The sequence below is a fragment of the Aythya marila genome (genome assembly GCF_965140915.1).
Source record: "Aythya marila genome assembly, chromosome: 10".
In the NCBI taxonomy this organism is placed as follows: Eukaryota; Metazoa; Chordata; class Aves; order Anseriformes; family Anatidae; genus Aythya; species Aythya marila.
Window position 1 is genome coordinate 18,128,504 of NC_139051.1, and position 26,028 is coordinate 18,154,531.

The following is a 26,028-nucleotide window of genomic DNA, read 5'->3' on the forward strand; positions in this document are numbered from 1 at the left end:
TGTTATCTTTCAAATGCTAGGAAATATTATTTCTGCAAAAACACAGTGATGAATCTGCAAAGGGAGTTTGACAGAGGAAAACTTTTAGCCAGACATTAGATGGTAATGAAGAGACCAGCACTCATTTAGCATTTACTGTTACCTACCAGAAGTACTGGAACAGCCAGACTTACTGCAAAACCAACAACGCGAACGTGAGGGCTGTGCTTTGGTGAGCCCTTCAGTGGCACTGCCAGTGTGTGCTTTATCTCTTATCTCATTCCCCTTGCTAGTTTAAGACTTCTTGACAAACTGAACTAGGAGACAAAGTTTTCTTCGTGTGTGTGTGTGTGTTTAATCCAGACAAGCTCCTCACCTAGCTGCACAATCACTTGTATTAAAAAAACCCGAAGGCACATCGATTCGTTGTAGCTTCTCCTCTGCACTTCTGCACACACACACTACCCTGAAAGAAGCATAAGCCGAGAGAATCTCGCAAACAAGCGCTACAAATGTTTCTTAGAGGCTGTCATTGCTAACAGAAACAGATCACAAACATGCTGCTGCCAAAAAAATCTTTTCATGCTGGGGTGGAGAATTTAATGCAGCTCTGATGCCAGCCCTTGTTTAAATAAATAAATAAATAAACAAACCAAATCTTCCTTGCCTTTGATACCAAAGATCCCATTTTGGAAATATTTACAGCTCTCACAAAACTAAGCAGTAGCTTAACACTAAATTCCAGGGATGACTCTCTTAATAGCAAGAGCCTCAGACTTTTCTTGGTTACATTGAAGAAGTCAACTCCTTTTTAAATAGCTCATGGTACCAACAAGCCGATCGAACGTTCTCCTCTGTTTGGCAGGCAGCTACTCCCTATGGCTGTACTTCTTTCTTCGTGTTTGTTCAATATCCTGCTGCTGCCACAGTGAGCTAGGAGAATCACTATGCCAATTTTAAACCTTCTGGGAAAGAAAACAATATATTTAAAATACTACCAAAATTAGTGCCAACACAACTTGTCGGATTTCACTCAACTATGCAGCAAGGAAAAAAAGGCACTGAAAAGCAGAAAAATCAGAAAACTGACTGTATCTTCCCTATGCTACACAGCTGTCCAATGAAGAGGAAGAAGGATACGCTGCAAATTGAGTCTTCTGGTAACTACAGGAAAGAATCTCTGGGTCAGGAAAGTAAATAAAGAAACTGCACATTTCTCACAGCTTCTCTTTATTCCACAGAGAGGCAGTTATTCACACTACTTGGACAGAAACCCTACAGGTTCTCCCCACTAAATTATGAAATTAATCTTCTCAGTCACTTTGCCTGTTTCACTGAAGACCAAACCAAAACTCTTCCACCAGGAATGCGAAGGCTTACTTGCAATTACACCCAATTACCTGGAGTAACGTCCTTTCAGTGAAAGTTAATTTACACTCCTGACACTAACAAAAGAATGTTCTAGGAAGTGATCTCAATGACCGGTTTTATTTCATGTGGGAGCAAAAGAAAGACAGGAAATTCTGTAGACATCTGTTTTCACAGAATGAATAACGTATCTAAACAATACTGCCCTTACTTTCCAGCTGATCGGTTTCTTTAGGTGACCGTTACCTAGCAAAGTGCTAGGAAAGGATGCATGCCACATTATCACCCTTACTGAATGTTTAGGCTTGCCTTAAAAGTAACACCTGAATCAGATTGATTGGAAAACTGTATCAAGTGCAGGGTGTCTGAAAGTCACCTAAAGGATCCAAGCAGAGTAAGGCCGAGTCATTCTAATAAAGGGGAAAGAATAAAGTGCGAAACTATTGCAGAAGTAGGGTTTTTCTGTACATGAAGCATCAGCCTTGGGGAGCAAAGCAGTTAGCAGAGCTAAGAGCCATAAGCTTCAGAACCAGAAGCACTTCCAGTGCAGTAGTGGGACATGTCCCAGCTGGTAAAAACAGCCCTGAGTCATCACTAGCACATAGCAGATTCTGTAGCACAGTTATTTTTTTTTTTTTCCTTTCTTCTCTCTCCTCACAGGAAAGAGAATGTGAAAGAAATGAACCAAAACATCCTGTGAGGATTTTCTCACCTTCTCTGACCCCATTGCATCTCTGCATTTCTCAAAGAACAGGGAAAAGAGCTTGCAGCAGCCAGCAGAACAAAACACACTCCACTTTCAGACAAGATACATGAAAAACCTGCTGGTTCTCTCAGATCTATCTACCAGGATTAAGTATTGCTTTTGTGTTTATGCAACTGTGAAATGAGGCATTAAGATATGAGACATGAAGATGACTACCTCCTTGAAATTGAGGAGCAGTCCCGGTCTTCACATTTTCTAGTGTCCCTGCCCTAAGTTCTCCTTCCACACCCTCACTCCATTTACACATAACAGAAGTACTTCAGCTTCAATTTTTGCAATTCTGTCGACTGTAGATGTGAAGCGTTAGGTCACATTTACTTTAAAAGGGGTACCTGTTAAATTGGCAATGCAGAAATACAGGCAAAGATTTTCAGATTCTTCCTTTACAGATCCACCAAACCCCAAATCAGTTGACAGTTTGAATTGTCAAAAGGGAGCTAAGAGCTGGTGCTCCCTTCTCTTTTCCTTAACTCTTTTTCTGAAGGCTCCTATACGCAGCCTCCCCAGCTCGCTACTCCTGCTGTATGCCCACGAAAGCAGCTGGCCACATTTTTCATTCTCAGAATCCAGTCACTTGAGATTCGGGCGGGTAAGAATGAATTAAAATTCTGGCATCCAGAGCCACATCAGATGCAGGGCTGGGAGCTGCTGCTCAGTCAAACTCCCCCACGCACAGGGTCATTTGCTAATGCACGGCCACATCCTGAGCACCCACCCAGGCATTGTTGGAGCAAACTGGTTACCGATTCCTGGCACGCAGCAGCGGCAGCGAGACGTGTGCCCAGAATATTTAAGGGCAGGCGGAGCTGGTGGCGGAGGATGAGGTAATGGCTCTTTCACTGTTCCAGGGACATTCGCACACAGCTACGGCTGCTCATAGTGCAGCCTTTCAAAAGCTAGATTTGTTTTCAACATTTGGTAAAGTTTATCCTCCCTTTTAGTGGCAATAAAGGGAATCCTTATGCCCATATTTGAAACCAGTGCTCGGGATACTATTGGTTGAATTCTTGCAGTTATACGTTTCAGCTGTTCCTTATGGGCAGGACAATGTATGCTAATCAAAGAACCCATCGTGGAAAAAAGGAGGGGAAAAAACGGGTCCTCGGGGAGAAAAGATAAAACACGCATAGAAAAAAACAAAACACGCATGGCTTTTTTTTTTCTTTGGGTGTTCTCACTTAGGGCTAAATGTTTTTAGAAATAATGAAAGTCATACTAAGAACATTCTTCTCTTCTTACTAACTCCTCAGCATGTTAGAGGACAAGCTACATGGAGTGCTTTGATTTTAATTTTTGTTGGAACTGTCTGTGGGTGAATAATCTGCAGTCCAGATGTTGCAACAACAGTGAAGTCCCTTTCAGCATACACACGAGGATGGCAAATGGCTCTGTTGCAAAATCCTTAAAAAGCCTCCTGCTTCCCCTTTCCTATTCCTACTGAATCTTTCAAAAAAAAAGTCACAGAAAAATAAATTAGCAAACATATTACAGCACAATTGACAAGAGAAAAGAATCAGTTCAAAGGTAAAGAAACCCAACTCAGTTTGATTTGCACCTTCTTTCTCTTACTCAATCTGCACTTACAAAGCCCAAGATCATTAGCAAAGTTTCCAGTAAGCTTTCAACTTAACATTCTAAGGGGTTCAGTCTAAAAATACACATTTTCAAACCAGACATTAGAATGCTGAAAGAATGCCACAAAACCTAAAAAAATACACAAAGCGTGTTCAGCATCTTGAGCAAAATTCATTAGGCATGTGATCCATGTAAATGCAGAAACAAAAAATTAATAGACATAAATATTTAAACTAATGGCTAATTGTAAAACTTTATTTTTTATTTTTAATAAAACTGGACAATTTTTATGAATTTCAAATAAAGAAAATGTTTGCGGTACTTTCTGAATGTATCAGTACTTAGGAATCAATCTCTATCCACATATAAATGAAAGATACACCTTTGCTGAACAGTTAAAAGTCCATGGAAAAGCTCATTGACAAGCCTGCCTTGTCACAAATAGTACATTTGTATCCTCTCAGATTTCCAACAAGAATTTCTCTACAAATTGTAATTTACAATTTTGTATTTGGTATAATCCCTCCAGCACTTAGCGAATTCCTCTCGTATCTGCTCAGTGAAATAAAGAAATACTTGAGTTAATATTCCAAAGAATATAGACATGCTTAAAAGAGACTGCTCCTGGAATTAATATTCAAATCATAACCCTAATGATTTTTAAATTTTAAATAAAATCATCACCACTGTAAAATAAATAAAGCCGGTAGGGCTTTCAAGATTTAGAGGTCAGAAGATCACTGTGTAATACAAGCAGTAACTCATGACTTCTTAGCTCCATCACTAGCACACCTCTGAGAGAATTCTGGAAGAGTGGGAGCCTTGATAATAGACTGTTAGGAAGGAAGTTGCAGAAAAATCTGCAAAACAGTAAGCTGTAACAGACTGGGGACACAGGGAGAACAGTTCTCTATCTGTACAGCCAGATAACTGGCAAGGAGCCAGAGTTACTGCCACCAAAATGGTGGCACAAGAGCAGGGAGCCTGGCATTATTCTTCCTACACATGCACAGCTCCGCACACGATTGCAATCTGCTGCTACTGACGGCAAAGCTGACCCAAGGGTAGGAGGTGTTTCTTCAGACTGCTGAGGTTAAACCATCCTGCCCTATTTAATCTGCTCGAACCATCAGTGCACTGGTAGCAGAATGGAACCTGAATATCCTACCAGATTGGGCTGCAATAACTGGTAAGCCTGGTATTTCCAGACTGCAGTCAAAACAAACACGAGAATAAAATCACAGTCCCTTTTTTTTTTTTTTTTTTTTTTTAAGCAGCAGTCAAAAGCCCTCTTGAAGCCTTATTTACAAGCAAACTAGTCTCAAAGTCTGGATTTGCATAGGCAGGGTTTGAAGCCTGCAAAACAAACCTTTCTAGGTAGTGTTTTCCTTCTGCCTGTAAGTGAGGGATGGTTTCCAGCATCATTTCTCCCAGACTACATCCCTTTCAGACTGCACTGAAGAAAATGCCTAATTCAACACAGCTGGCCTCACCAAGCTTCCCCGGGAGCCCTTGAACTCCGGGCACGCACCTGCAATCCTTCCCCGAGGAAGTCAATGAATGGTAACACACAACCGGACACCCTATTGACAGAGCCAAATCACTACTGCCATTCAAAAATAGCAGCACATACAGAAGCTGTTACTTAGTTGCAGATTATTTGGCAGAAATCATTCTGTTTTGGGGATACTGTATATTCTAGTATACTGGGTACCACAAAACATCCTTAAAAATGTGTGTTTCTTTAATCAACACTAAGGCTGCAACTTGAGTGCCACGTTTTAGACTGGAACAAATTCCATGATCAAGTGATAAAGCTCCTAGAAAAGTGCCTTTCAGTTACCTATGGTTTCTTCTCTGCTGCCTTTCTCTCCTTTCTCCAAGGACCTCTGAGTTACTCAAGTTTTGCATAAAATGCTGATTGAAGTGAACCAGACCACCAGTTGTGCTCGATTTTTACTCCACCCATAACTGGCTATTCTCATAAAAGGCCTCTTGTAAGAGAACTGCTCTCTGGCTTCTGAAAATTATTACTGTAATAGGAGAGACAAAAAAATTATAAAGCATCTGTTGAAATTTCAACTGTGAGGATAGTGACTTTCCATGTTTTTGAAAACTCTATTCTTTCAACACTCCCCCTGAACAAAGCAGAAGTATTTACTCTACTACAATTCAGGCACTTCTTTAAGTTTTTAAATTCTCTGCATTTCAGCCGACCATGTACCGAAAAGAAATATCACAATTATTTGTCCATTAATGTTTGGGATCTTAATTTGCAAGAGAGGTTTCAAAGATGCAATGAAATTAACACAAACTTGTTGTAAAAGCCATCCCTAAAACTTCCTCTGGTGGATTTGGAAAAAAAACCCTCGTAAGAGGTAGCTTCACAGCCACTTCTTTCAGTTCTGCTGTCCTTCTGCCTGGGTGGAGTGCACGTCCTCCCGGGAGCTCACTGCCAAGACCTGCACTCCTCCCTGTTTTATGATCGTAAATGTGTCAGGAAAGAGGACACGATCAAAAGACATCTAAAATGGGTCTGCGGCATTGACTCCAGCTCTGAAGAGCATACTAAAAAAGCATCCCAACACGGGGCGGGCGTGCAGCGGGTCACATGGGAGGAGCACAAGCAGTTTGCAACACAGGACTGTGCGTAGGCACCCCTCTTCTGCCCTGTCACGGGATAGAAACTGGGAAGGGTTTGCAGACCAGCCCATCTGACGTGCAGGCCCGCTTTATGGCCCGTCTCGGCAGCTCGGGCAATCATCTTTCACGTTGTTCTGGTTGTGAAAGAGCACTCTGCCAAGAAACCGAAGTCTAGGATGAGACTTTCTTTTCAAAAGATGTTTGGACTTCCAAATGCTGTGACATACCTCACGTGCTAAGGCCAATGGGCTAATGTTACATGCCTAATGCTCAGAAATTAGTTGAAACTATGGCAACTGTACAGCACGTACCTAAAAGGAAAAGGTATGCTCTGTGTTGAATAGATCATAACCTGCAAACCCTGGCAAGTGCCTGAACCCAGTCTCTGTCCCTTCCGTTACCTCATAAAATGCAATTCGCAGTCTTACTGATACACTCTTATGAGTCTCCTGAACTTTTTCAAGAATAAAGCTCTGGAAGCTTCCCAGCTACCTTTTGAGAAGAGCTTGCAGGTTCATGCTCCATCACGTTCTGTGCTGGTTTAATGCCTGACATTGCGCAGAGAGGAACTGAAGCTGTTACTGAAATGTCACAATCTCTGTGGACTTGAAGAAGAGCCATAATCAAAAACAAGGTACACGGGATATTTGGGGATTGTCTGAGCTATCAATAGAATCAGAGTGACTCACCCGAAGGTCATTAGACTCTTCACTTCTGTATCAATCCTGGAGATAAAAACACTGTGGAGGAGTGAAACAAGCATGCAGCCAAAGCTCAGGCAGGGAGGTGCTGCCCGGAATTCTGCGTGGTGCTCTGTGTTAGAGCTCACTTCTAACAAATTGCACATCACCTCACAACCAGCCAATATATATAACAAAATTTATCTACTCTCTTTCAGGTCCATGCCTCAAGATCACTCAGATGTGTTTCAAAGAACAGTCTCTATTCTTTTATATTCTTGATGTTTGTTTTTCACTTTCAGCCTCCTACTGATATGACATGCGACATCTGACAATTTCCAATGCCCTCATTCATCTCCACATGGTGCTTGAGCACTTTTTCCATTCACCCTTTTTTCTTACACCCTTCTGCAATTGACTCAAAGGACTGTATTACTAAACTCGAAGTTCACTAATCATTGACTGCTGAAGGTTTAATTACTATGTAAAAAATGAGCAAACACCAAGTCTTCTAAATGTCAGCCAGAGAGTTCCAGCACCTTCCTCCCCATCCCACCTGCTGACAAGGATGTTAATGTTTTCAAACCTTCTAAAGGAGCCTGCCTGGCCTACTTCAAAAGCTTTAAAAGCTGCAAAGTTCCTCTGACTTCTTCCAGTTAGTTAAAAGCTATTAACTTTTTACAAATAGTTAAAACAACCCTGAAAGCTTTCACAGTGAAACCTGACTGATCTATACTTAGTATTGTAATGCACAGCCTCAGGTGATGGCATCAAAAAAATTTAAATATCTCAATGTTACAACACATTATTATATGATGAACCACTGATCTGTTAATCCAAACAACACAAATCACAGCACAGCCAGCCAAAAGTGAGGGCTGAACTCATTCAAGCCGTAGGAAACCGTGAAGCAAGGTCTGCGGCAGCACACCAAATACCTCCTAGCTCTTCAGAAAGCTACAGTATTTTCATAGAGAGATCCTGAAATACTCTGCAGAGAATTTTTAGAAAAACAAACTCTACAAACAGTAATGTGAGCTGCCAACAATATTTTAAAGAAAAATAAGAACAACTTCTGGCACTTAGCATCTTTCATCTAAGAGCTCTAAGGAGCTTTATAAGCAGTAGTACCAGAATAGGTTTAAGATTACTGTAGCCATTTAGGCAAGGAAGTTGGCACACTAGGTATCAACCAAGCAGTGAAGAAAATCTAAAGATTTCTCATGCCAACCACTTAGCCATGTTTATCTTCACAGTATGATTGTTCTAATAAGATCTGTGTAACTCCAGTCATGTGAATGCAGAGATTAAGTAGTATATTTTCTGTTACCCTCTATCATAATATTCAGTTTTCTACTAACACCTGGCAGCATCCAAGGAAGAAAGTACTTAAATGAAACATACATTTATAAGCTATTCTATAGGGGCTTTAAACAGCTCCATGCATGGGAAACTTAGCAGTCAAAGGTGGAAATAAATATTTTGTGACAATGCAGTACTCCATATATCTACTCAGTGTAAAAATATTCAGCAAAAAGTTTTTTAGTATCAAAGTTTTGATGAAAATCATTGAACAGGTTTGAAGCCTTGCCTGGAGTAAACAGAAAGTTCATCTTCCACTGCTTGTCATTTTTAATTCCCACGTGACAAGTTCTACAATACCTACATGATTAGGGCAGGAGAAGATTTTGTATTTGTTATACCCACAAACACAAAAAATGGATCAGAAGTAAACAATCATATTTTTGCCCATGAAAGGAAATTGATTTGCCTTCTTTAACAATTTGCTACTGTTTATATATATATATTTTTATTTCCCCCTAAAGCTGTTTAACTATGAAGACGTCAATTTGTAAATACTCTAGCATGAACAGCCACCATGAGCAGACAAATCAGTTATTTGATCTAGGTGGCCCATTAACATGCCTCTGATTTTCAGGGATGTATGTATGTATGTATGTATATAGTGTATTACTTCTTAAAAAAACTCTATGAAAACACTGGGGTTATTTTTTCCACTGAAAAGCCAGTACCAGACTACCATCTTACTTACGTGCTGCAAGTAAAATGTTCCTTGCTCAGTGGCCACTTTTCTATCAAACACAAAGAGAAAAGGGGGAAATGCTGTACTTACTTGTTAAAAAGGTTTAGTCCAATCCTATAATGGCGTTTCCTGATAATATCATTACTGAAGGCAGGCGAATCCCAGCTGTTACGAGTTTCTTTGTGGTATGTTTGTTTGCTCAAGGTTTGCTCCCTTAGACTGTCTCTAGAAGAAGATTCCGAGCTGCAATTTATCGTATCATTGGAGTTGGAAGTGCTGTTGATGCTGTCATTGTCTCCATCAGAATAATCAGACTCTGATTTGCTTTGCCTGTTTGCTGTGCCATTAATAGCTAAATGACTATCGATAGGCCTAGGCCGGTGTCTTGCCTCCTGTTCCTCTCGGGATATAATCTTGGCAGGAATATTGTGAGGGATATGTTTTGGGCTTCCTTGCTGACTAGTGATTCCTCGGTCATATGCGTTTTGTCTCTTTAACGAACCCCTCTCTGAGCGATCGCTCAAGTCCACTGAGCTGTCGCTGGGCGGCTCTATAGTTAGCAACGGTAGGTGATCCATTCTCATCCTCTGCTCCTGACATTCCAGGGAAGGGGTGCTCCTGCAGCTCGTATCAGTGTCTATCTTATCGTCCTTGTGGGTCATGGACCAGTACTCTTGAGAAGAGTTCACTGAGCGGAGCCTTAAATCAGATTCTGTGCTAGATGGTCTGTCAACTGACTGGGAAAGGGGCAGGGGTGGAGATAACTCCTCCTCGTCGATATACAACGTAACATCACTATATGAAGCTGTCATCTCATCAAGCTTCCTGTGATCCACGTTGTGGATTGCTGGTTTAGTCTGAGCACAGCTATCCCTTTCCAGTTCACGACTTCTGACCGGATCTGGAGTCTGGACTTCATCAGAATGGAGACTACGGCAGTTCAGCGCATCATCAATGGACTCTGCGAGGGATTTCACTTGCCTGGAAAAAGCATCCTCCAGTTCCGTTATTGCATCGGCGAAATCAGTAGATGTTGCTGGAGACTTCATGGTAGCTGACTCTCCAAGGTCACCACATTCAGATTGCACCAGAGATCCCAGCTTTGACCCATCATTTGTAACAGAAACTTGTTTTCCTTCAAAATAAGAGCTGTGGACTTTCTCAGGTCCTTCAAAGGAAAACTGCATTCTCATATTGGACAGTACAATGCGTCTTGACATACGATTTTCAGACATAGAACTTCTAAGACGCTCAAAATTTTTGTTCATCTGATACTGGCGAAAAGCTGTTTGTATGGTACGAGCAGCATGTCTAGTTATGAGACGGCCTCCATATTTCCGTTCTAGCATTTCCACCTGTGAAAGGGTAAACACACTTACTTTTAACTTGATGCATGTTACAACAAGGCAAATGCCTTTAAAGTATAATAAATATATATATATTGAACTTTAATTTTCAGGAATTTTTCATAGTGCATACTGGTTTTGAAAGTAAAAGCTCGAAGCTCTAAACTAACCACTGCACAAATAATGAACCAGACATTTGCAGAGTCCACCAGAAAAATATAGACAAAAACATAGCTCTGTGAACTCTGTCATATAAAACTAAGGTGCTAGCAACTTGTCTGTGTTTAAGTGTTGGTTTTCACGTCTTAGCACTGGCATGCCCATGTCAAAGCAGACCGGACAGCACTCTGATGCAGCGTAATGCAGTCGTTCGTTCTTCAAAGGGAGAGCTGTTCTGAACGTGAAATACAGGTACACTGCAAATTGTCGTATTTTGGGAGCAAATTCTAAAAGTGGCTGTCACTGTTCCAGGCATGTATCATGTTCTACATGAATAAAAAAACAGGTAGCAGAGTTTCACTCATGCCTGATATCAAAGCAAAACCGAGCCTCTGAGGCCAGACACATCCAGAGAAGTTGCTCGGAGAAAATATCCACATCTGCAGTCTTCCTCAAACCAAGAACATATTTTTCAGACTTTCTAAAGACAAGTTCAAATCTATTTTCATTCTTGTAATTACACTCAGAGTTGCCAGTGTTTCCAATTAACAGAATAAATATGCAAAATAAATACATTATAAATGCTATCAATTTAACCTGAAAATGACATGAAAATGGCTTTTGGAATACTCATTAGAAATTTTCAGACCTTTCCTATGAAAAGCATCACTCATTTAAAAAAAAAAAAACACTGAATTAGATTAATAACTAGCTTTAATTACATTTTTCCCAATACTTAATTACTGTTCCCCTGATTAGTCTTTGCTGGATCCATATTATTCGCAAACACAAAATGCCCATGACAAAACAATATGTTTAGTACCACCCATACAAACACCAGTTTTCTAACAGTGCTTTTGTGCTGGTCCAGGCAATTTTCACATATTTATCCAACGAATCAAAAGTCCTTTTTCCTCTCTCACAAATCCAGGTACCCTCCTATCATTAAATATAGTTCTTTAATTACTCATCTACATGCTTGTGCACACAAACCCCCTCCCTGCCACATGCTTCGGAGATCTCTCCAATTAGTTGTTAAGTTCAGATATTGATGTGCAGAGCAGCACCATCCTCCTTCTGTGGGAGGAACTGAATGCTGCTAGTCCATTGTCTACCACTCAGGAATTGTTGGAAAAGTATTTCTTTCAGTGCTATTGACAGGTTCAGCAGTTCCCACTCCCCTGCCACATTAAAGATTATCTTCTTTTTGGCTAGGTTGTTTTTAAATGCAAATCATTGATATTTTGTTGTTGTTCTAGGTGCAAAAATTATAATGCACGATTATTGGCATACCTGTGGAGGGCAACTGCCCCAATGGGCACACATCAGGATTACTGCTGAGGAACTGCCCTTCTGACCACATCAAACTCCCTTTTTTTAACTGACCTCAAAAAGCTGGGACTGATCTCTGAGCTAGGATTCTGAACATCTCAGAAAATTTACCTCTAATGTGTCTTTAAAATTTAGCCTTTCACCCCAAATGGAAGTTATATTACCTATTGCACATGTCTAAGAGGCTATGAGGTTATTTGTAAGGAATTCTGAAGGTGAAAAAAAAAAGACTAAGAACTTCTATCACAACCCTGCCACTCCCAACACACATTTGCTACCAGTTCTATCCATAGAATACATTAGGTCAAGTGCATTTAAATAAATGTAAAAAAACATTTTCCTGGACTAATCACAAAACAAATGATGAAAATTAATAAAAAATAAAAAATGAATTATCTGAACGTTATTCTTGTAAGTAGGTTGTTGACATTCATGTTTGTACAGAAAATGATATCATTGACTATCATAAATTAGGGGAGGGTTGGTGGGAATTTTAATTGCAAGTATTTTGGAACTTGCCTACGTGATTTACCAGACCAGTGATTGATATTTCTAATAAGTTCTAATGCACATTTAGTGCACATTGCTTTTAGGTAAAGCCTTGGATGTTTTCCTAAATAGCTTAAGTATCTTCTGAGATTTCAATGAGAGCATTTTCAAGAGCAGTAAGCAACTCTTAGGTAGCAAGCTTCCTTTATGTATCATTGTCACTTTTTCATTCTGTGGGAGTCCCTGGACAAATACAAAACAACATCTGCAGTCCTCATTCTCTGTCATACTGGCATAAAAGGACACATGGAATTAGCCTCTGTGGAATATCTGCAGTGCAGGACACCCCTTTAGTAAGCCTAGTGCTCTGTATTAATCTCTCAGGCAACATCTAGCATAAAACTGCCAAGGGTAGAAAAGAAAGTAACCGTTTAGATCTCACAGGGAAATCAAATTTAATACTAGAGCTGGCATAAGATAGATCAAGAATTAGGAACTTGGTTTGTGCCCAGTTTGATACAGAATTAGGTGAGCATAAAGGCTAACCTAAATCCAATTTGCTATCCCAAATACTGGCTTCAACATTAAGTCAGAGCTCGAGCTTTGATCTTCCAGGCCTCTCTGGACAACATTATATGTCTCTCCAACCTGAAATTTTAGAACAACGAACAGATTGCAAATGAAAATTAGCCCCTATGAATTTCACTAACGATGAATGAGTGGTCGAAAATTTGGAGTAGTTTGCTTCCTGCAGAATCTGCAGAATTTTGCCTGCTTTCCCATTGTCCATCTTAATGTACAAGTTGGAGGGACTATGCACTATACCATGATGCTTCACAGCACATAAAATATTAATACTGTGGGACAAGAGAAATCCAACAACAACAAAAAAACACATATGCACCGGTGCCTTGGCTATTGTTCATCTATCAGTAAAATCCAGTGCATCCTTACGGTAGTAAGGTATTACAGCATCGATTTCAATTGTTAGATATGGAAATCAAATGTTGAATATGGAAAATAAATGGCAATAAACATCTTTCAAATAGGACTACATTCAGAATAAAGCTTAAAAGGAATGGCTGAGGCTGACTGACATTAATGTATTGCAGAAACGCCTTGTTAGGGACAAAGGCTTTGAATATTTACATAGACTGCATCTAGTCCTTTGTAAGGCATATGGGAGTATGTGGTTGGGTAGAAACTAATTAAGACCCTGAATTCATCCCACAGACGTGGGAGAATATCAGCAGTAGTAGGCTCTTCCTTTCCTTCAGGATCAACAAAGATATCCAGATTTCAAAATGACTGATTTTCTTAGAAAACCATTTTGCATTATTACGTTCTTATAAACAGTACTAGTCTCAAGCATGAATCACAGTTCCTGACGGTTTTTACTTTTAACTCTATTAATGTAATTGTTGGTGTTCTATCAGGGGGTAGGATACGGAAAGAGTTTAAAAGTTCAGAAATGCTAAGTTGGTTGCAGGGAAAAAACAGTATTTTCAGTATTCTAACTGAAATGATGCTGCAAAAAGTTTTCTTCCCAGCTGACAAACACGTTGCCATTGTCATAAATGAGGTTAAAAATAAAAATAATAAAAAACAAAAGCTCAAATACCTGCTTATCCTGTAGGTCTGAAGAGAGTTCATAGCTCTCAGAAAGTGATCTTGACCTTTTAATAGCTTCTTCCTCTGCTTGTTTTCGTAGTATGGATGTCGAGTGCTGAAGTTTCGGCCTCCGAGATCTCTGTTGTCCAGGGGAGACGGAATACAGCCCGTAAGCAGAATGCTCGTAATGGTCTGGGCTTATAGCTGAGCTGTGTGTTATCGGCCCTTGGTGGTAAGCTGACGGGCTGTCCAAAGACGTGCCAGTTTCACTGCTTGGAGCTTCACCCTCAACACTAGACAGACAATAAAAAGACAGGAAAATCCTCAGGTGAGTACTGTATACCAAAATCCTCTATAAACAAATAGCACAGTTCTGCTTTTTATGCTGCCATCCAGCACATGTTACTCAAATTCATAGTTATTACAGGGTAATGTAGATAATGACGTCAAATACCACAGTTTTCATTGAAATTTAAGCAAGTCTCTATTATTTTTTTTTTTAAGAGGTCACCTTCAGAAGGTTAGTCAAGCAGAAGAATGGAGATTTCAAGCATTGTTTCACTTTATACATGCTAAGTAACTCACTTAGCAACTGCTGTGTAAAGTAAATGAAAACACTTCGTTTCTTAGAAGAACAGCTATGATGAAGAAGAGCTACTACGTTTCTCAAACCTAAAGTTTAGAAAAAATAACTACAAGAGAAATCTCATTTATTTATCTGCTAGGGAGAGATTGCTCCCTTGGGATACTTTTGGCATGCTTTAGAGTAAAGCATCCCAAGGGATGGTGTTTCTGGCTAATGAAAGTAAAACAGTTCCAGGTAGGGAATACACAATAGGAGCTATCTAGCAAATGAAATACTTTCTTTCCACATTAATGCTGCTACTGCTATGGAATAAAATAAAGAAAAAAATAAAACCTTCATATTAAAGGGCTGCACACAATAGGAAACATTTTAAAACTGAATCCTAGTCAAGCTTTATCTTGATGCACTGATGACTTTTTAATGGTAATTTTTGTTTGATATTTGCAGCAGTGCATTCTCACATTGCAATAGTGTACCTGCTCCCTTCCACAGTATCTCTTGTTCACATTTCGCATAAATTCTTACTATGTGCCTCATCCTGTGTACAGAGAGCACTGATAGAAAAAATAAAATATATATATATATATTTTTAATCACTCAAAGACTTAGCAAACACTTTTCACACATGCATAAACATCAGTGCTTGCCGTACTTCCCCTACCTTTTGTTCTAAGAACAGGTACATCAAAACTCTAAAGGCATACGCAATTCCACATGCTCTCACAGCACCTTCTGTTTCACATACTGCTTTCATTCACATATATACAAACATAAAAAATAAAGCCCTTCTGTTGTCTCTCGGAAATGAAATGCTGTGATCCTCGCTACACACACATACCACAGCAGTCCCTTCAGCAGTTCAAAGTACGGAGCGACTTCTGAAAGAGCACTCTGCACCGGACTGCAGTGCCAGCAGAGATCAAGGTTAACGCTGTCAGAGCTCTCCTCGCCTGCACGCTGTGTACTTTTCAAAGTGCGGGAGAAAAAAGACCCTTCGATTTCTCAAAACATTTCTATAAACACGCAGAACTGAAGTTTCTCTTTCTTTGCCCATCAAAATATGACTCTATCCAAAAGGTATTTTCAAACATACTTTACCCGAGCTGGAAATATTTTCAGTCTACACACATCACTTTTTCCAAAAAGGAAGCTGACAGGAAACAAAATCCCTTTTGCTCAATGACACAGATGGCTTTTAACTTAAAAATGATAAATTATCCAGGGTTTTGCTAGTGACATTGAAACCATGTAACCACCCATTAAAAACAAAAAACTTTTTCTCTCTAAAGTAGCCATTTCTTACATTTATACTATTCTAAAAATGCTTCGCACTCTCTCTTTAAATACTAAAACATATTCCTCTGTTCTTCTGCTGAACTAGGAGGCCACACTATTTTGTACATCCCAGGTTCCTGATTAAAATCCTATTTATAAGAACTTTTCATACACGCACGGTGAATTTGTTTTATAATCCAGTCTAAATAAATAGGAAGTCAGGAATTATCTGCATTTCTCCCTTCTTAGGATCCGTGACTTTTTTGCCTTCCCCTCCCCTAAACTGTAACCTATTTAATAATAACCCTGCCATGTTGATTACAATCTCACATTGACATCTTAATAACGATACCCTCAACGGATCACTTAACCTTTCCTCAACAGAGGTAGTACTGCACTGATCAGGAAAAAAAAAAAAAAAAGGAAGTGGGTCTACCCAAGGTTCTGATTAAAGCTAGGGGTTTCTTCTCTGTTTTTAGTTTTCTTTCATACTTTTTCCAGGCAGAAATATGAGCCATGAATGAGTTGTGCTGCTTGATCTCGTTTTGCTCACAGGCCTATTCCCTGCCATCACATGCCTGACCTTTGAAGCAGGGAAGTAATTATCTTTAACAACATGCAGCCTCCTGCACAGCAGTATGGCAGCCCTTTAAAGCAATCGAGAATGCACAACTGCTACTGTGTACTGAGGGCTCTTTCCCATGCAGCCTTCCTCGTCCGTTAATTTAAGAAGAGCTGAAGCTTCACACCAGTGATTTCATAAAAATGCAGCTCCAGTGACAAAGAAAAGCAGCTCGCTTTCTTCTTATTATGACTTTACATATGTTTGGAAAGGAAAAATATTTCAAGAAATATTACTTGCGTGGAGTTCTGGTGCTGGCAAAAGATGATCGCTCTGCTATGGAGGAAGTGCACGCGGAGCATCATGCAGCAGGAGTTCGCCATTCACAGTGACCCTGTCCGTGTCTGTTTGAAGGGCTGTATGCTCAGAAGGGTACCTTGGCTTCAAAACAGAGCCAGTCACTGCAGGGTTAGCAGCTTCTTTTGTCTACCCTTGCACTAGAAAGGCCGACAGACAAAACTATCAGGGACTCTGTTCCTAGCTCGCAACACTGGTAACAGTCAGTCCCCCTATGGCTAGGGGCCAGTTAGACACTTCTCCAGCACTACTTCCTCACACTTCCCCAGATGGATGAGAAATTCAGTACCTTACGTGCACTGCAAAAGCGGACAACACATAACAACACTGACCCAGTCTCTAGTAGAATTAATAAGAACTTCTTAATAAAGGTCTCTGATTTGAGGCATCTGCCAGCAGCCATACATGTCCAGTAGAATTACTGATAATTTCAGTACTCAGAGAAACTTACAGACAAATTTGGTTCATCCCCCTGCAATTTACAGCAGCGTACTACTAGGGAGAACAGCGATGCAGCAAGTATTCAATTTGGGAGAAGGCAGAGCAGTTGTCATTAACCTGTCATTTTTAAAACTTCACTTGCAATGTCACCCTCCTGCCTCAGCAGAAAGCAGAGATTCATCATTCGACAAGCTAGAAAAAGAAAAATGTTGCTTGACCGTATTTTACAGAAAAACAGAGAATGGAGCATCTAAATGGTGAGAAAGGAGCATCTAAATGGTGAAAATGGAAATTAAATATTTAAAAATAATTAGTACTAATAACTTGACTTTGCATGAACAAAACTTTAAAACATGGTCATAGAAAAAACTTTGCTTCCTTGAACATCTAAATCATTTTTCTGCAGCAGTGACCAGTACTGTCTGAAGCAGGTTCTTCTGATCAGAACTTGTCACAGGCAGTTTCTGCCTGCATAGACCTCAATCTGTACTACTATTAAAAAACACACTGAATCAAGGAACAACTGGGAATATGGAAAGCTTAAAGAAAATGGAAGGAGACCGAGTATAGGATTTTTGACACATCCCAATGGATATGTACAACTACTGGCAAAAAAAAACAAAAACAAAAAACAGCTTAACTTTACTTTTTCTAACTAATATAAGCCAGTAGTAAGTACCAAAAATAGATGGATTGAGGCATTATCTTCTCTTTTGCATCTGTGTGGCTTTGGACTTCCTGGAAGACCTGGGCAACACACCACAAACACCTTTATATTTAAATGCATCAACTGAGGTGAGATATGTGCACGCACGTACGAGCTGTTCTCTGCATCAGCAGGGCAGTGAGCTCGGGGTCCCCCGTGGGGCAGTGAGCTCTGCGTTCACCCACGATGTGCGCTGAGCCCGCACAGCACCATGCTCACTGCTCACTGCCCTCTCAGAACCGGAGCAATACCACGTGCAGGCAGCGGCTGCCACAAAGCTGCTGCTCCAAGTGACGTGCATAGATGTGAAAGCTGAGCAACACAGAACGTGGCTACATCTTTGGACTAAAGTAGCAAACAATAGATCCAAACGACAAAATGTAAAGTAGAGGCTGTTGCTAACTAAGCTGAGGTCTGATTTGTTGGCGGTTGTTTTACAGTTACTTCCCACTATTCAGGTGACGAGTTTGCCTCAAGAATTACCTAACAAGAAAAGCTCTGTCTTCCTTCTTCCCTCTGTCTACTGCTAAACATGGTTGCGTGGTTAGCCAGGACCAAACCAAACCACTCCTCTCTGGGCATTTCAGCTGCATGAACCTGGCAGGTCTTTCTGTTCCCGTGTCTCATTTTATAAGTTCAGATCAGAAGTTGTTACTCCTGATCACAAAGGCTGTAATTAATTGACCAGTACACTAAAAACAGCGTCATATGTTAAAACAACATAGTTTTCAGGACATTTGAATATTTACTACATTGTTTGTGATCTATTTTTCATTTTTATATCTGTACCTTCCTTTTCCTTCTGACCAGAAACTGGAAAGAATGATGAAGACCTAAATTTCAGTAAAGACCAAACCCTGAGCTTTTCCACGAGCATAAATTTCCTAGTCCCACTGAGAATAATGGCCAAATGATCAGAGAAGCCACAAGTTCGCATCCATAGACACAAGCATTTAGCTGTCAGAGGGACTATACTATGAAAGAAGCAGAGTAATAACCAGGAAGAAGCAGAATAATAAGCAGAATAACCAGAAAAGCAGAAATTGACCGCTTACTGAGGCCCACTACCTTATCTTCAAAACTGCATGCATGTAAAGAGGAAGCTCAACATCAGAGGCACGGGATCACTGGGTATTCCCATTCACCCCAGAAAGCTCACAGTTTGCACAGTGCAGCATCCCAGCACATTTGCAGCACTAGAATACACAGACAATGAGAACATATGCCTACAGAAATCTTCCAAATGCTGAAGCCAGTACACTGCAGACTGTAGATTTTGTTTGGAACCAAAAGCAATTCAGCATGCTTCTAAATAATATAAATGCCAAACCCAAACTGCATGCAGTGTGTTAAAATAGAACCAAAAAACCCTCTGAGTAAATATTTGAGAAATGCTTTTACCAATAAATGCTCTCTGAAATCGCTGGTAATTTTCATCACTCATTCAGAATGGACTTTCAACAGTGCAATATAAAGACACGAAATTGAAAACAGGCTCCAACAACTGGATGGTACATTCATGAGAACCAATCCCCACTACATCCATTCTGTAAAAACATTGTTTTGGAAATAATGAGGAGTGTGACAGTATAATATGTTCGTGCTGTTACATCTTAAAGCTTTTTCCATAGTATTTTATATCCTTAAAGGAATTAACACAAATTCAAAGGTACACACGAAATTCATCTGAATGGTGGAGGGTATGTACAAGTATGAACACAAGTATGACATTCGCTGCCAACTCACATTCTAGCTGATAAAACTACCACTCAGCCTTGCCATGGCACCGCACATGCTCTGTTCTCGAGGAAACAGAAGGGCTTTAAAGCACAACTGGTGTACAGTCTGGGGCCAGAAATGGCAGTCAAAACTCCAGGCAGCCTGCATAACCTGAATTCGGGCTGAACTTAATGAAGTATTTATACACTTATTTGTTGCAATCGTGAAGCATTTGCCTGAGTAGTAGTTCATGAAATTCTTCAAATTTATCCCTTCTCTAACTTTCCTGTTCTTTCATGAATTGATGTCACTTGTTCCCATCTTCAGGAAAAATGGAGATAAACCCGGTTCCCTTTAAAATGTATCTACTGAGGGAACAGTTCAGCAAACTGATTTTTTTTTTTTTTTTTTGGTTCCAGAAACATTAACAAGTTAACTACAACTAAAGTATCTAGATACCTAGGGACTCAAATATATAATTTATGAGATACATTTAAAAGCACAACAAAAAGAGTGAAACTGTTTACATGAAAACCTCATTCCATAAATATGATTCCCAGTAAAACCTCTACCCCATTCAAAAATACATATCCCATATAAGTACGCCCGAATGCCCAGGAAGCAAGAAGTGCTATGCATCTGTTTTACACCAACTATATCTTTTTAAAATTTGGAGGTCAGAGAAGTCAAACTCCAACCATAACTCCTAATTATAGATCCCCCCTTGACATGCATCCAAATTCTCTACCTAGCTCAAAGAACGCAGACCAGAAGTCGCCGTGGAACTGAGTAACAGACAGAAGCTCCATGGCAGCTGCCAGAGCAGCTGGTATGGCCAGACATTTCCAACACAAAGCCTGAAAAACACATCCTAAAAAAATGTTTAGGTCAAACCAAGACATTCCACATAGGAACAAATCTCCACAAAAGTTATTTTCCTGCATATAACTTTTTCTTTACAAGTGCAACAAAGTCCTACTTTGAATGTGAGATTTTAAACCACAATTACAAACAACACACTAACTAAAACTATGACTCCCCATATGCAAGTTAATCTGAACATATACATTCATTTGACAGGAGGGTGCACCCCACTGCTTCAAAGCTGGCTTACATTTCAGTACCTGTGGTGTCTTCTACTATGAACTAGGAGGTGTATTTAATTAAAGCTCTGACGTATGCATTGTATTAATTCAAATTATTCTCTACAAAAAGTTCTTAATGTAACTTCATAAAATGCAAAACTAGCCATGTGTAGCTCATACAAGCTAGTTTTTTTTAATACCTCCCCCCTCCTTCCAATATTCCCCAATGGGGTGAGAACATTTGAGCAGAAGTATGTTATTAGCACAATTTGGAACAGATTACAATCTGGTCCTTACTTCCATTTCTGTTCTGTACTGCTCTAGTAAACAAAAGCCAATTATATTAAGAACTTACACAAATCCCCAAATTCAATAAATGCAATAACATTAACAAACCAATCTACCTTCAAATATACACTGTCAAAAGTTCAAAGCCATTACGACGGACAGCAGTATTCACAGGCATTGACAAAAGCTTTGATCCAGGAAAGAAATATTGACCGACTTGTTTTACTTAGAACACACTCTCAGCTGTTTCTGTTAGAAACAAACGAAAACTTTGAATATACATCAAAGTAATGTCCCAGGTAATTCGTCTCACTGAAGTACACATCATTGTACGAAAAATCCAGACAAAATTTGCATGTTCTCAGAAGCGAACACTAATAACCCCACCGCCCGATGCTGTCACGCTCTGTGGAACAGGCTGCCAGCAGCACCCAGCTTCAGTGACAGCACAGTCTGAGGACCACTGACAGGGCGCAGATCCACAGGCAAATACCACTGTGTGCCCTGCAAACCTTCAGTTGCTTTCTGGTCCAAGTCCTGCATTTAAAGTTACAGAAAATTCCTAGCATCTGCTCACTTGGACGCTACAGACACTCATCAGATAAGCCCATAAAAGGTGTTTATTTTTTATTTTTTTAGAAGACATTTTGACCCACAATCTTATATGCTACTAGCAGTAGCAGAGAGCAGGGGAAGAACGATGAGATATGATTTTCTCCTTTCTAAACAGAACGTAGGAATTAATGCACGCTTTCTTCTGTAGCAGAGATGCACACAAGAAAGATGAAAAGAGAGCCAAACAGAAATTTACCCTACTTCTTCATTTAAGGGAACAACCTCTATAACAGATTTAAGAACTAAGAATACACTTTTGAAAAGAGCTTACTTGAGATTATCTTCAGCTTCCAGGGAGGAGAAGGAAGGTTAAATACCTCACATATCACCTTTGTCTAAGTCAAACAGTGGCAGCATGTTGGCAGACATGCATACTAGCAGACATAAGTATCTACTACAGAAGGGTGAAAACCAAACCAACACAAAGCAAGCTCCTCTCCCAGTACCCACTTAATGCCTTATGAAGCGGATCTGCTAAAGGCAAAGATGTATTTTTTCATTAATTAGCAGCTGGAAAGTAGCAAAGGAGCCTGACAGCATCAACAGAACTTGAATACAGGCTACAAAAGTTACCTTCTGTCTCAGGGAAAGACAGAGGATGCCATTCTCTGCTAAGCTGTGCTAATCATCGCACAACGCATATTTACTTAGCAGTGACCATATTCCATACTTTGAACTAAAAAAAAAATGGACAAAGTAATATTAACAGAAGACTACAGCAATATTTTGAGGCTTGTGGCAGGAAGAGTTCTTAACTTTATCACCACAATTTTAAGATTTTTTTTAGAGGTTTGTCTTTATTGTCTGCTGCTCTTCTTTGCGTGTCAACACCAAACATGATACAATATCATCTATGCTTCAAAAAGATCTCAATCTGCGAAGGTCTACCTACTACTACAGGCTTTGCCTTGTTTCTCCTATGCGAACTCTTACAAATGGGAGAAGCTTTATAAATCTGTGGAGTTTCTCAATGTAATTGTGCTCAAATTTGACCTCAGCTACTTACTATTTGTTCAGATCTATCATTCAGCACCTTGAATCCTCTCATTCACCACACATGCTACATACGACATGCATTCAAGAGAGTAAGATACTAGAGCACGTTCTACCACTTATAATATCATGACATGACCTTCATACAATGCTAATTTTAAAGGGAAAGATTTAGTTTCTGCAGCTGAGAAAAACCTGATTTGCATGCACAGCTGAAGCAGCATTTGATACAATACAAAAATCCTTGGCGACACACAGCAGCCAGCCTCGTCTTTCACCTCTGCTGTGGCTTCAGCTGTTGTGTCAGCCAGCCAGAGGAAGAGGTGACGCTGAATGACACCGCTGAGAAATCATCTCGCTAGCAATTCATTTCTGTAAGAAACTAAATTCTAGTTTTCTCTGCACATCAGGCCCCGGTGGATAATAGTCTACAAGATGGGAAAGAGTATGTTTATTCTATATATACACGTGTATTAAAGATCCTTAATGAAATCCTATTTACTGAGTAATGACAACTTTTGGGCAATGGAGTTTCATACCCAGAACAAAACTATATTTTCATCTTAGATCAAATACACTTGACAAAGCCTATTATTTGACTTATGTTAAGGTTTTACCCCTTTGCTAGTTGAGATGATTAAAAATAAGGTACAGTACACACAGCTCCCAGAGGCTGACTTCTCCCTGGAGTTAGATAAACCTCCTGAGGTTCCGAAAGCAAAGTACTTACAGAAGCCAATCCAAATCCAAAAGGAGGGCAGACTGTTAACAGTCAGACCAGACAAAGCACTCTCACCGATTTAACAGCCTAATTGTACTGTTCAGCTTTAAACGCTGCACAAAGCCCGTACTTGGAGTGCCAACTACCTTGTGCCAAGTCTGAGCAAAAACAAACACAAAAAGACAAAAACTGTACTAGCTTTATCTAATGGAAAACAAAGTGATTTCAACGTGCATAAATGCATATAGGCATGAGAACTCTCAGCAGGTAGGAAACAAAATGGATAAAGGAGAACATAGAAGCCTCTTGCCCATTTCCAGCAAAGTTCAGAGTTTTGCTACAGAGCAGTGAGAACGGGAACTGCCCTGGAGCTTTCTGCACGCGGCGGAAGAAGCCTGAACTGCAGAATTGCTGCTAACCAGGCTTTAATCACAGGCATCCTCAGCGAAGTGAGATTCTTTTCCCTTGCAACACACCCTACATTTATATCAAAGTGTACAGTACTTAACATTTAGGGAAACAAAAGGTAAGAGTGCTTTTGCTTACAAGACAGAGCTCGGTGGAAAAGAAAACTTTTTAGCTGTTACTTCGATTCAAGACAATGTGTGCAAACACAGAAGGTGCTCGCCGACATGCCCAGAAACATATGCTGAATCTGACCATGTGCAAATCTCTACTCTCAGGACAAATGAGACATTAGATACCTACAGCCTCTAAATCAGCTAAAGAGCTGACATGATCCTTCTCATTCACAAACTTCCTTCCTTTTACATTTCCTCTCCATTATGCTGACTCCGTACATTTGATAGTTCTTTCACTGTCAGGGAGGAATTAAATAAATGTAGGCTTTCAGCAGGGCTTCTGACCCATGGCACTGATCACACACAAAAAAACACAACACAGTAGCAATTCCTGTCTTGGGATCCTATAGGTGCTATTTCAAAGCTTACTATAAGCCAAGAATGTATTCCCTACAAAGCCTACCCACTATCACATTTTAAAATCTGCCCTAACTAACTTTACTTGCTACTGACAAATAGAAGACCTCCTGCACATCTACAGAACGGGGTGATGGCCAGGCTGCAGGCAGCACAGCAGCTCCGTTTGGGTGCAGCCCAGCACAGCTCTGTGGCTCAGACCACCAGCACCCTGCGGGACTCCTGCGGGGGCAGCCGGCCGTGGCTGCCGCGGGAGGCTGAGCAACCACAAAGGAACACGGGGTCTGAAACACAGAACTGGGATCGTTCCTAGAATTTCCAGGCTCCTCACCATGATGTGATCCACAGGTCATTCCATAAGAGAAAATGGTCTTTTAGGACAAGGGTAAAAGCCTGGTTCCTGAAAACAAGGGTCACCATTTTGTGAACCAGAAATCACAGAATCACAGAAAGGTTTGGGTTGGAAGGGACCTAAAGCCCACCCAGCCCCACCCTCCGCCATGGGCAGGGACCCTGCCCCCAGGCTGCCCCCAGCCCCATCCAGCCTGGCCTTGGGCACTGCCAGGGCTGGGGCAGCCACAGCTCCTCTGGGCAGCCTGGGCCAGGTTCTTGCCAGTCTCAGAGTGAAGAATTTCCTTCTTGTGCCTGACCTACATCTACCCTCTTCCAGTTTAGAGCCATTACCCCTTAATCCTAACACTGCAGCCCCTGACAGAGTCCCTCCCCAGCTTCCCTGTAGCCCCCTTTAGGCACTGGAAGGCCGCTGTAAGGTCTCCCTGGAGCCTTCTCTTTCCCAGGCTGAACAACCCCAGCTCCCTCAAGGCCCTCTCCACAGGAGGGGTGCTCCGGCCCTCTGAGCATCCTCGTTGCCTCCTCTGGGCTCACTGCAACAGGTCCACGTCCTCCTGGTGCTGGGGCCCCAGGGCTGAACACAGGGCTCCAGGTGGGGTCTCACAAGATCGGAGCAGAGGGGGAGCATCACCTCCCTCTGCCTGGTCACGCTTCTTTCGATGCATGAAGATTGGAATATCACACAACGGGCTCTTTGCAAACACAGATTTTGAAAGTGTCTACCACAGACGGTCAGAAATGATCTTGTGCAACATGCTGCACTGTGGCGGCCCAGGAAAACCTGAGCTACTACTTTTCTTCTAGGCGAACCTAATCAAAACCATCTTGGTCATGTTTTTAATAACAAAAGATTCCAAGACTACAACAAGTTGTTACCATTTGGGACAATTTCCAATAAATGCTGGGCAATCCTCTCCTGTTTCACAAAGGATTAACAGTGTTACAAACAGGAAACTGCTAGGCTGTGACTCCTCATTCTCCCCAAAGCTGATGCACTGGAATCAGCCCCTTCTTCAAAACAGCTTCCAGCCAATACTTCTCAGCACTGGTTATGTCCGAAACAAGTTCCACAAAGCAGAAGAATATATAAACAGCAGTAATGAACTGTCTTTTGAGAATCTAAGAACAGCTGAAAACATTACCTAACATTTAACACCCTGTGAAATGTCGTTAGCTTCAAAGCATGAGAATCACCCCAGACACCTCTAGAATGGAAATAAAGCAGCTGTTTAACCACATATTGCAATAAAGCAGAACCACGTAAGAAAGAAAAATAAAGATAATTTTTATTCCCAATTGAGAGCGCAGAGAGAATTTAGGTTAAGAGAAAAGCTATAATTACATTGAAACATGACCAGAGAGCCCGGGTCTTACACAGACTGTTCTGTTAAAACACTGT

General features: G+C 40.7%; 1 protein-coding gene across 13 annotated transcripts in view; it reads right to left on the reverse strand.

Moving 5' to 3' along the window:
* Positions 1–26,028, reverse strand: part of IQSEC1 (IQ motif and Sec7 domain ArfGEF 1) — a 348,151-nt gene that overhangs the window by 38,292 nt on the left and 283,831 nt on the right. For all 13 annotated transcript variants that reach the window (XM_082768431.1, XM_082768438.1, XM_082768437.1 and 10 more), the window contains 2 exons: positions 14,003–14,285; positions 9,146–10,410 (listed from right to left, as the gene is read on the reverse strand). In XM_082768431.1, coding sequence (XP_082624557.1) covers positions 9,146–10,410; positions 14,003–14,285 — 1,548 coding nt within the window. The remainder of the gene's footprint in view (positions 1–9,145; positions 10,411–14,002; positions 14,286–26,028) is intronic.